Genomic DNA, 12,693 nt, shown 5'->3' on the forward strand with positions numbered 1-12,693 from the left:
TGCATTGGAGTGCCTTTCACCTCGGACTTTGATCTCAATTGGAGTTGTTCCTTTTTTTCTAGTCCATGTACCTCTTATGTGTTCATTTTATGTTGTTTTGATCCTGTTGTGTGTGGATCTTAAGTGTTTATTTTCGATTTTGTGATTTTGTTCTCTAGGGTATGCCCTAGTTTATGTTTTGTACAGACATTTTCGTTCTTTTATACATATCTCTTTTACTTAAAAAAAAAAAACTTCGAGATACTCACAAGCACAAACACTCGAGGCCAAAAATCGTTAATTCATAAGTCCTCCCTTAACATTAGTAAAGAACATTTGTGTGAGGAATTGATACAAGAGCAAACTATCAATCCCCAGTTATTGCCCAAACAACAACTTAGGGTGCATAAACATACTCGTGAGTCATTTATCATTTTACTATGATAGCTGATGCATGGGCTTTGTCACTCCAAGTTACTAAGAACAATGACTCAATGGAATAAGGAAGATTAGTTAGTTGGGGAGTCACCAAAAATGCTGCAAAATGTAGCTCTAAAGGGAATAGAGAATATGGATGGTGACCAACCGTGTTCAAATGGCACACTATACCTAGTGCACCAACTGGGACGTAGATCGCTTATTATCCTTGTTATGGGTATTTCTCGCACCACTTTTTATGGGCTGCACATGACCCAGCCAGCCGGCCCAATCGCCAGAAGCCCAATAAGCCCAAAGCCTAGCTCGCTAGAACAAGGTTGCACATTGCTAAGATCGAGCTCAGGTCGCGGAACCAAAAGAACCCCAGCGAGCTCCCAGGCCCAACCAAGTGAGCTCCTAGCGATGCTTCCAACTCGCTGGCCTAATTTTTCAGCTCGCATAACAACAAAGCCGCGGAACAACCGGAGGCATTGACCCATCTACTTTATCTAAAGCAAATCAGATCCTTGGTAATACGGAGCCCATTCCCAATTTTATGGAATTGATAAGGACACTTTGTCCCCCACGATATTACTCAACTATTTTGGATTTTATGTAATTGTAGACACCCCTCACTATAAATAAGGGTAGAAATATCATTGTAAGGGATGGATAATAATAATATAATACTGTTACTCTGCTGGAATATCTAGAGAACAGTCGTGGAGTAGGCATCATTCTAGCCAAACCACATAAAAATTTCCCTACGTACCGTTTATTTTTTCTTGTATCTGTTATTCCTATATGCGTTTGGTCGACTGATCCTAAACGTTGATAATCCCTAAAACATTGGTCATTCCACTATCTCCAAATGAAATAGACCAAAGTCTACAAAACCAAATGATTAGCAACTTGTCAGGGGCTCTTACTTCTCTACCTTACCACGACCCACAACACTTTTGTCTCCCATCATCTCCAAGGCTATTCAAATTCCTTCGAGTGACAAAAGAAGGACAACACCTTTTGGGAATAAGGACAATTAAAGAAAATGTGGTTATACTGCTCCGTATATGCCCTTTAGGAGATAAGTTTTAACCCCTAAGATCGTCTTCTTACAGTTTAGCAAACAAAATTCATCAAAAGTTGATAGGAATTAGGACAAATTGCTAGATTGCAGGAACTCACAAGTTTACTCCTTGATTTTAGGAAGAAAATTTAAGACAATTTAGGCAATTCAATTATGAGTAGAATTGGTTCACGCTGGATTTTGTAGAAGACCTTCTTACTCTTGTCAAAGCCAAGCCAAGTAAAATATCGAGACCATTGAAGGTTGGTTGAAATAACTCGGTGTCGAGCATGATCTGAATAAGAATAAGATGTACACATGTCAATTAAGTTGGATCCTAACTTTCATCAAATATATAAAAAAAAATGTATGTATCAAAATACTATATATGTAAACAAGTCACAAGCACACATAAGGGTAGATAACAAGATATAGTACGATGCATGGGTAAGTCATATCACCATAACTTGTTATGAATACATCGAATGTCTATATGAATAAAAGAACAAGATGATATACAAAATAAAATAAATTATAACTTAATAACTTATGTGCACATATATACTGATAACGTGTCTAGACCAACAAATATTAGAGGGGGAGGTGAAACTTTATACATAATCATATAACACTGTAATTGGAAGACTAGGTATACCATTTTAAAAGATGTTAAAATGGCTTATTGAGTCATAACTAGCGAACATAAGATAAAACAATTTATTTCTATAACATGCCAAGGCGCAGGGGTCGAATTGTGCAGTGCCTTTTATATATATATTTGATGACTCATTGCATAGTCAAAGACAAATGCATTACATAAATTTAGCAATCCCCAAAATTATTGGCAACCAAATAAAAAGATAATTAAAAAAACAAGGAAGTTCTATTGTTTGTGGGGCCTAAACCTGTTTGATATTTTCAATTTTTGTTAAAAAAAATTATTATAAAATTCAATCATAGATTCTATTTTTTTTATATATAATTTTGTTGATTAATTTTATAAATTTAATCATAAATCTTATTTTAGAATTAGTATTTTGTCAATACACGAGACAATTAATATAGTGATATAAAATCATAAAGTATTAAGATATGGGAAAGGATGAGCAAGACTTGTTCTCGCTACGCTTTGTTGCCATTCTAGTTAAGAGTGTTCATTTGGTATGGGCCAAGTTGAAACTAAAATTTCAAAAATTCCTTAATCGAAGATTGAATCGATTTAAAGGAGGATCGGGCAGAGCAATATAGTTTGGTTTGTTTGTGTTTTGGTTATATATTTTAATTTTAAATTTAACTATACTTTCGATCTTTAGTTTAAAATTGAGTCAAATTGAGTTTGATGGAGATTAAAACACTACATGACTTGTTGAGGTAATATCCAATAATTTTGACTTTTATTTATTTCGATTTGACGTTAGGAATGTTTGATGCTAGGCCATGCCACTTTGTGGGTAGGCTTTTATTCTGAATTGTCGAGAACTTGGGATGAGTCTTACTTAGAAGTCCCATACATTTATTCCCACATAGGTTAAAATTTATAATATTCTTCTAGATGGATGGTTGATTGAGGGTCTTACAGTGATTGCCAGGTTGGCCTCTTTATGCTAATCTAATGATCGAGGACCTAATCCAAGTAGGAGTATGCCAAGGTTTGCGTGGATATGCATTTGTCTTCAATTTTTTTGAAATATATTAATTTGGATTAGGGTCAGGTGAGCCTAAGATTACCCGTAAAGTATCAGTGGTTGCCATTTGTGTGTACCCATTGTAAAATGTTTGGTTGCTATGTTTTTCGACGTTCGAAGTCTCTTAATCCAGTGCAAGTTGAGTCATCCTCGGAGCCTATTCCTATGTTTGGTAAAGGACAAGGGGTTGACCCTGTGACTCATATAAGGAAATGGTCTTAAAAATGTTGAGTGGAAGGACATGCAAAAGCTCATTAATACTTCTCATCAAGCTTATTTATCTATGTCATTACGTGCGATTGTTGAGCATGCCACTCAGGCTAGTCTTATCAAATCTTATCAGTTGATGTAAAATCAATTTTGTTCCTCCATGGAGGATGATATGGTCATTCTTTCTTCTGGGGACTTGTGTCTTCAAGTGGAAGAAGGATGTCCTGTAGAGGCAAACATGGCTGTTGAAAATAGGGGTAAAATGGATTGTGTTGAGGAGGAGGATTTGTCTTTTGCCAGGTTGGAGAGTTATGGTTCTGATTTTGTTCTTGTGAAGTCCAAGGCTCAGCTGAAAAAGGATTGGATGAAGAAAAATGCTCTAGCGATGGCTAATCAAGGCTCGACTGCTATCAAGCTCGTGACCATGGACTCGATATGATGTTAAACTCCAATTTTTCTTTCATTTATGCTATTAATCTTTGTTGTTGTTGTTGTTTTTTTTTTTTTTAATCTCATTTTGTATGACTAGTTTGCTTCTTGTTGTTGTGATTTTTTTCTTTGGTTGCTTGGGGAATCGCTTGATAGGCTTTAATCACTTGGGGTGTGTTTGATAGAATGAAAAATGCATAAAAAATGTCTCATAGAAGGAATTTAATTCCATATTTGGTATTTGACACACTATATTTTCTATGGAATTGAATTCCATGGTACAATCATTAAAGCATGTTTTTGCCTCTTTTCCATAAAAAAATTCATCTAGGGGGGAGATAGTTTTTGTTTTCCATGTAAGTTGGAAAATTATGGGTGTTCAAAAAAATCGGCTGAACCGCACCGCACCGCACGATTTTTTTGGGTGAACGGTTTGCGGTTTGAAAATTTTGCGATTCGGTTTTAAATCGAGCCTCCCGAGAAATGTTGTATTAATAAAATATATTAATATAAAATATAAAACACAAACCCTAACCTTCTGCATTCATTCATCTTCTCTATTCTCTCTCTACTAGCGGCGCAACCAGCACTTACCACAGCCTCTAATGGTGTAACAGTGAGCTAGCCCTGCTTCTGAGCTTGCCACAATTCTCGATGCCACTCTTCCCCTTGCTCCTGCTTTTGGAAACGCTGGTATAGTAGATTCTCTCTCTTTCTCACTTCGATTCCTTCATCTGTGATTCTGCGCTCATTTTTCTAGAGCCTTCATTGATTAGCGGTTAATTTTGCAAAATTTTGTTATAATTATAACCTCCGTTTTGATTTTAAATTGGTTTAATTGAATAGTTATGTGTAATATATAATATATTATAATAAACATGTAAATATAATATATATATATTATAATATAATACATATACTCAATGGAGTGCATGCATGGAGCATCTATATAATATATAAGTATATAATATACTATATAATATATCATATAAATATATACATAATATATAATTTAATAACACCCAATTGCTTGTTTGTAGGCATGAAGAATGTGGGCTTGGAAACTCAAATTGGATTGAAGAATGAAGAATTAAAGCCCGTGAAGAATTAAGGTCCAACTTGAGCAAGTCCATGGAAGACATCATTTGGAGAAGACCCAAGCATTATTTTTAATCCTAATGAAGATCAAAAACCCAATTATAGAAATCTATTTTTATTTTTTTAATATTTGTTTTATGAGTGCTTTATTATGTGTGTTTTTTAATTAAAATCCATTTAACTTTAGATGTGTATTATAGTTAAAATCCATTTAACTTTATGAGTGCTTTATTAGGTGTGCATTTTAGCTAAAATCCACTTAACTTTAGGTGTGTATTATAACTAAAATCCATTTAACTTTAAGTGTGTGAGTGCCCATTAGATATAATTATGTTTAGTTGAATAATTAAAATTGTGTGGTTTGTATTGCATCTTGTGGGCTATAAATAGCTCACTTGATTGCATTTGTAAGGGTGATTATTATTCTTGAATCAAAGTTTAGTTGTTTTCTTAAAATTATCTTTTTGAGAATTGCTTTTGTTCTTTCTTATTTTCTCTTGTGATCTTAGTTTTTTTCTTTATTCTCTTGAATTCTTATGTCATTTATTGTTACTTTATTATCCACAGCCCAAATGGCCAGTTAATTTATGTCTTTAAATTTCTACAATTTTAATTCCTGTCATTTAAATTTTGTTATGTAAATTACGCCATTTAAATTCCTGTCAATTAACTTTTAAATAGAGATGAGTAGCTAAATCTAATCTTGGGTTAAGGAAAGGACAGTGTCCAACGCCAATGATTCCCAAAGAAAGTTGCGCTTTAAATGAGTGATATTAATTTAATTTTCAGTATGAGTGTGTATTAATTATTGAAAAATCACTAGGTTTAGATTGGAACGTAAGGCTAACTTAGAGTTTCCATGTCATGTATGGGAGTTACTAGAACTGGAAACGCTATCATACCTAAACCCGGATGATTAATTTAGTTGTTTTGTGTATTAATTGCAATTGGATTTATGGTAGTTGCTTAAATTAGAATCCCGCATATCATGTATGGGGATTACTTAAACTAGAACTATCATAATCTCTAATTGCATTTAATAACAAACCCCCATATATGAAATTAAATTAATGTTACTAATCTTGTCTGTTAAAATTTGAGAATCAACGGGTTGGCGCTGGAATTGTCTTAACTCAAGTGCTATCCAATTTCATATCTTCACATTAAGCGTATATTTCAACTTCTGCCTTACTTTATTTCTTAGTATCTGTTATCTAAAAAAATCATAAAAAAAATCTTGTTACCAATTCATCCAAATGCGTATGCGTGTGTGTGACATTTTTTTTCTTTTGCCATAAATAAATCTCTCAGCGGACAAGTTGGACTCATCCATAAAATATAAATTTAAATTTGGAGTACAACTGCACTTGTACACTGACAAGTATAAACCTCTTACCAAAATAAAAAAAATATAAAATTTTAATGTGTTTTAATTACAAGGTGAGAGTGTGGCCATTCATTTTAACCTCATATCTGAATGGTTAATAATTTAATATTTGTTCATTTGTAATTTATGTAGGTTGCATCATCACTTCACATGTTGCTAAAGTGACCAAGTGTGAGAGAAAGAGCGCTTTTGCTTGGGTGAGTATATTCTGAGTGCTTTTTTCCTTTGATGTTATTTTCTCAAACAATTTTCATTTTTGTGGTTGCATTTTCTGGAAGCGATATTTCACATCTTGTTTTCTTGTTCCTTGTTTTGTTCTTTTCTTTTTTTTTATTATTACTCTCTTAGAAGCTGTACCGGCAATTGCAAAATAGCCTTTGCTTGCCTTTTGATTTTCTATTTCAGTTTTCTTTTTCTTTTTTTATTTCTTGTTGTTGCTATTATTATTTATATTTATAAATTTTAATATTTTTTTACTCAACAGTGTCCCTAGCTAAGTGTTCTAATTTTTAATATTCAATTTTCTTTTTCTTTTTCACAGTTTCTGTTCTTTTAATGTTTTCAATGTATTGATTGTTAGATGAAAGAAGATAGTAGTACCAATCCTTCATGTGTGAGGATCTCAATGGAATAGTTAATGCCCATGATTCAAGTAGTGATTCTAACATCCATTGTTTTCGAAGTCTAAGGCTAAAGTTGTGAAAAAAAAACCTAGGCAACTATCTGAAGTATGAGATCATTTTACAGAAAATGAGGATAACCCTTCTGACCCTAGAGTTGTGTGCAACTATTGTGGTAAAGATTATGCAAGTGATAGTAGGAGAAATGGGACAAGTATTCTTTGGAACCATGTAAACAATCAATGCAAGAAGAATCCTTATAGATTAGAAGATAAGAAGTAGAAGATTTTACATTTTCAAAAGAATAGTAACAATGAGGATGAAAGTGTTGCAGGTAGTAGTAATCTTCTACTTGTGGGATTTAGTCAGGCAGCTTGCAGGATTACATGTGTCAAAATGATTGTCATTGATGAATTACCATTTAGGTTTGTGGAGCAAGAGGGTTTTAAATTATTTTGTGGTACTGCATGCCCTAAGTTTGATCCCCCTTCACGTACTATAATTGTTAGGGATATAATTAGTTTTTACAATGATGAGAAGAAAAAGTTGAAGTCATATTTTTTAAAGAATTCACAAAGAGTCTCTCTTACCACTGATACATGGACTTCAATTCAAAATGTCAATTATTTGGTGCTTACACCTCATTTTATAGATTCAGGATGGAAAATGCAAAAAAGAATTTTAAACTTTTGTCAAATTCCAAATCATAAGGGAGAGACAATTGGTAAAACAATTGAGGCATGTTTGAAACAATGGGGTATTGAGAAGATTTTTACAATCACAGTTGATAATGTTGCTTCTAACAATGAGGCTATCACACACATTAAGAAACGATTGCAAATTTGGAAGAGTGCTGTTTGTGATGGAGAATTCTTACACGTGAGGTGTTCAGCACGTATTCTAAACTTGGTAGTGGGTGATGGATTAAAGGAATTGGACTTCTCTATTATGGCCATACGTAATACAGTTAGATATGTTAGAGCTTCTCCTTCAAGATTGGGAAGATTCAAAAGTTGCATGAAGAATACTTGTAAAGAAGAAAATGCTCTTGTGTGCTTAGATGTGCCAACAAGGTGGAACTCCACTTATTTAATGTTGGAGCATGCACTGAGATTTGTTGATGCTTTTAAATTGTTGGAAGATGAGGATTTGCTCTATTCACAATATTTTTGTGAATAGGATAAAAATGGGAAAAGGCCTATTGGGCCACCAAATTCTCAAGATTGGGAAAATTGTGCAACATTATGCAAGTTTTTAGAGACTTTTTATAATGATACTCTCAAGTTTAGTGCTTCTTTGAATGTTACTGCAAATAATTATTTTCATAAAATTTGTAATGTGCTTGGGAGACTAATAAAATAGAGTTCATCTTACGGATCAATCTTGAAAGATATGACTTCTAGCATGAAGATAAAATTTGACAAGTATTGGGGCAACTTTGAAAAACAGAATATGCTTCTTTATGTGGCAATTGTGCTTGATCCTAGCTATAAGATGAAATATGTGGCATTTTGTTTGCACAAACGCTATTATGAAGATGAGGTTAAAACCATAATGGATTCTATCAAGAGCACTCTAGGGAAGTTGGTGAATTTTTATGCAGCAAATGACTTAACTAGACAATCACCAAAAGATAAACAGGGTAGGACAACTTCTAAACAAAAGTTTTCAGTTGTGGATTCTGATGATAATCTTAACATGTTTGAATATGATTTTGAGAAAGAATGTTTTGTAGATAATGCTTTTAAAATGAAAAATGAGCTTGAAAGGTATCTAGGTGAGCTTAACGAGGATATAAGAAATAAGACTTTTGATATATTGACATGGTGGAAGGTAACTTAATCAAAGTACCATATCTTATCAGAAATTGCTCGAGATGTTCTTGCCATTCAAGTGTTAACAGTAACTTCTGAGTCAGCTTTTAGCACTGGAGGTAGGGTGCTTGATTGCTTTCGAAGTTCATTGAGTCCATCTATGGTAGAAGCGTTGATTTGTTATCAAAATTGGTTGAGAGCCACGTCTTTACCATTGGATATGACCTCAATATTAGAAGACCATGATACTTATGAATTAACTGAATCTGGTAATTTTTTATTTACACTCAATCATGTTTATTATTTTATTTGTATTAACTCTAATATTTTAATTTTCTAACTTTATTGTTCCCCTTAATATTGTAGATAAGTCCATTATGACAACAAATATTGTAAATCTTGATTGGTGATGAAGTTGAAGCTGAAGCATGCTTGCACCATAAATTATGTGGTGGATTTTTAATGCTATTATGGACAAATGATTGTGTTGTAAACTTTGAACTTTTAAGTTTGTATTTCATTTGGATTGTAACTTGTGAACTGATTACTTTAGTGGTGTTTAGTCAGACTCATGTTATGTTTTAGACTTTAAACAATTGGTGATTGGATTATTCATTGAATAGTTTATTGCCAGAGAAGTTAGAATTTTACTATAGAACAGTTTATTGTCAAATAATTAGTAGAAATTTTTACTTATTATTATTCAAATCGTGCCAAATCAAACCCAGTCGCAAAAAATAAGCATTTAGAAAATCGTGAAAACCACACCACAAAATGCGGTGCGATTTTGGTTCATAAAATCAGACTGTGCGGGGTGATTTTATAGAAAAACCGCATATGCGATTTAGCGTATTAAAAATATCAAAAATCGGTCAAACTGAATTATACACACCCTTATGAAAAATACTTTCATTTTCAATTAAATGCTATCAAATACACCATTATTGTTTTATTGTTGTTATATTCTTATTTATAAAAAAAATTTACATTTTTAGGTCTTAAATCAAATATATTAATTAAAATATATTCGGGTTCGGACAGGGCTGGACTAAATTTTTTTTTTTTGGGGGGGGGGTATAAAGGGAAAGGAAAAAAAAAAGGGAAACGACGCCGTCTCAGGGAGCGCCTTATCAGATCTTTTATCCACAGCCTTTATAAGGCCTCCAGCTTCAGAAATCTTGACCCCCAGCTCTCGTCCATTCATCTACATGGCTCTAACCATCGCCGGCGGAACGGGCGGCGCTCGGAATCTCCACGGTGGCATCAGCGCTGGAAGCTCCCGCCGGCCGGTCCTCTTCCCACCATCGTCATGGAACCCTCCTTTCTGGTCTCTCCATTTCAAGACACGAAACGCGAACATGGTCGCAGAAGCAGCCAAGAAGTTGTCCTACAGAACAGGGAAGTTCGACAGCAAGAACAGAAGGAACTCGAGAGTGACGACCAAGGAAGAGGATAAAGACAAAGAGAAAGAACAAGAACAAGAACGACCACAACAAAAGGCGGTTCAGATTGAAACCAACTCGAGTCGCGGCGGTGGAGAGAGCGTCGCCGGGGCTGATGGGTATTTCGTGCCGGAGCTTCCTGGTCTGGAGCCGGACTTCTGGGAGGGGCCTCAGTGGGATGCTCTTGGCTTTGTCGTGCAGTATATGTGGGCTTTCGGCATCGTTTTCGCGGTATTTTCCTCTCCATCCTTGAACAATTTCGTTCGTTGGTATTTGTATTTGGCACAATTGTTCTTCTGTGATTGTTTGGTTAAATTTTTGGTTGCAAGAGACTGAAGAGAGTATTTCTGAATTGGGTTTACAGTTTTGTGGATAAACAACTGATCTCGTCAACCACGGAGCTGTAGGCTAGTGGTAGGTGGTAGCGCAGGTGAATATGAGGGCACGAGTGTTTTGAGTCTTGAGGCTGTTGCTTCTCACTAGATCCTGAATGATTTATACCTACCAAAAACAAATATCTAGTCTTTTAACTGTTAAATTTAGCAAGTGAAAGTTGTATAAACAAATGAAGCTGGCCTTTCAAGTAGCAGTGCATTGAATATATAAAATATCTGATGTACTGAACTACTAATTTTTCTTACAGTGTTCTTTCAAGTATAATACATAATTCTACTTCTTGATTAGGTAGATGTCTCAAATTTTATAAATGAGAGTATCAGTTGAAGCAAATTTATATTATCTAATATGGAGTTTTCTTTTATCCCACCCAACAGCAACAGTCCCTTCATATACTCATTTTCACCTAAACTCTTTTGTAACTTTATATTGAACTTAGAAATATTTAAAATCTTGAAAATATGCAGCTTAGAAAAGGGTTGGAGTAAGCTGAGGTGATAGCTTTCTTGAATACTGGATGTCCCATGAGCAATGCTTAACTAGATGAATATGCACACATATATTTGGCTTGCCTGATTGTTGCGTGGTTGCTAGTACTTGATTTGTAGGATACTGAACAAATCACAATTAGCATAGAGGACTTTTGATGTCAGTAGGGTGAAGAAAGGAGCAATTTGGCCATGGAGGGAGAAAGAAGCATGCTAATAATGATTTGATGATCTTTGAAGAACCCTCTATTTATAGAGACCCATGATAGAGTCCAAGTAGGGTCATCCTTCTTCAAGGATTAAAGCAGAAGCAGGTAGGATTATGCTCACCCCATAATAATCCTTGTTTATGTTAATGCTTATCCTCTAAGCGGCTATACCTTTAAAAGGATCTGAAATATGCGATTGTTAGAAATATGCGATTGTTAGAGATATGATGTGGTAAATGCTGAAAGATCTGAAAGTTGGAAGTACCGTCATTCTTAGCCACGCTGAAAGATCTTAGAAGTTCAATGTAGTGAGTATCTGTTGGCACTGCAGTTACTATTTGTGCATATTTACACTCTTTTTGAGTTAAATAAACGTCAGAAGGCAAGTAATAAAAATGTGCAACAGTTTTGGCTCGTACAGTTTGTTGTTTTTGAGAGAGAGAGAGAGAGAGATGACAATGTACTCGAGGCTTCCCCATTATGGGGTCTGGGAATTTTGACATTCATTATGAATAAGATGTTCTTTTAGAACTTGAACGAGCCCAATTCCCCACTTCTTCCAACTCCCAAAAACCAAAAGAGAGAGATGACAATGTACTCGAGGCTTCCCCATTACGGGGCCTGGGAATTTTGACATTAATTATGAATAAGATGTTCTTTTAGAACTTGAACGAGCCCAATTCCCCACTTCCAACTCCCAAAAACCAAAAGAAACAAGGGGAGGGGGGAGGAGGGAGCAGTTAAATTAGAAATGTTACTATGTAAAACACTTTGCTTAGGCATGGTTTCAGTTATCTATACCAGCAAGATCCAAAAAAGAAAAAGTCTGTCCTAACTATAGATGAATGAACTATATAAGTCCTAGTGTGTTCAGTCTTTTAAGTTTGATTCAATATCTGCTTGTTCGGTTGCTACTACCTGTCCATGCTTGCATTCTTTTGGGTTAATGAAACATAGGAAGGCCCGTTTCCTGATGATATGAGACTGATTCCTGAATGTCATTCCTTGCAGTTAATTGCATGTGGAATTGCTGTTGCCACATACAATGAAGGTGCCACAGATTTTAAGGAGACTCCTGCATACAAGGAATCAGTTCAATCAAGAGATCTTTTGGAAGAACCTGAAGGGTCTACCTCAGACGTTTTTGAGTCTAACCCAACTGAGGAGGCACCTAGTTTGGAATAGCTATTTAGTAGTTTTATCCAAACAACTCGTTCAGTCAAAGGAACATTTCAGCTATGGCTGTTACCCTCAGTTTGTAGGGTAGTGGTAAGTTCTGTAACTATTTCACTTTTGTGTTTTACTGTTATATGAGATACGAATATTGGTATAACAGCGAGTGTGAGAACAAGCAGTAAATTTGATAACTCATTTCTGAAGAAGGAAAATATGCATTTGGATTTACTCTTGTTGCATAATTTTGAAAGACAGTTTTAGTATAACAGATACTAAC

General features: G+C 34.7%; 1 protein-coding gene across 1 annotated transcript; it reads left to right on the plus strand.

The window, feature by feature from the left end:
- Nucleotides 1-9,881: 9,881 nt before the first annotated feature.
- On the plus strand, nucleotides 9,882-12,644 carry LOC127804558 (uncharacterized). The gene is made up of 2 exons (XM_052341433.1): nucleotides 9,882-10,378; nucleotides 12,252-12,644. Exons 1-2 carry the CDS (start codon nucleotides 9,914-9,916, stop codon nucleotides 12,423-12,425), a joined length of 639 nt encoding a protein of 212 aa, XP_052197393.1. The 5' UTR covers nucleotides 9,882-9,913; the 3' UTR covers nucleotides 12,426-12,644.
- Nucleotides 12,645-12,693: the final 49 nt, after the last annotated feature.

Source organism: Diospyros lotus, chromosome 1, assembly GCF_014633365.1.
Source record: "Diospyros lotus cultivar Yz01 chromosome 1, ASM1463336v1, whole genome shotgun sequence".
In the NCBI taxonomy this organism is placed as follows: domain Eukaryota; kingdom Viridiplantae; phylum Streptophyta; class Magnoliopsida; order Ericales; family Ebenaceae; genus Diospyros; species Diospyros lotus.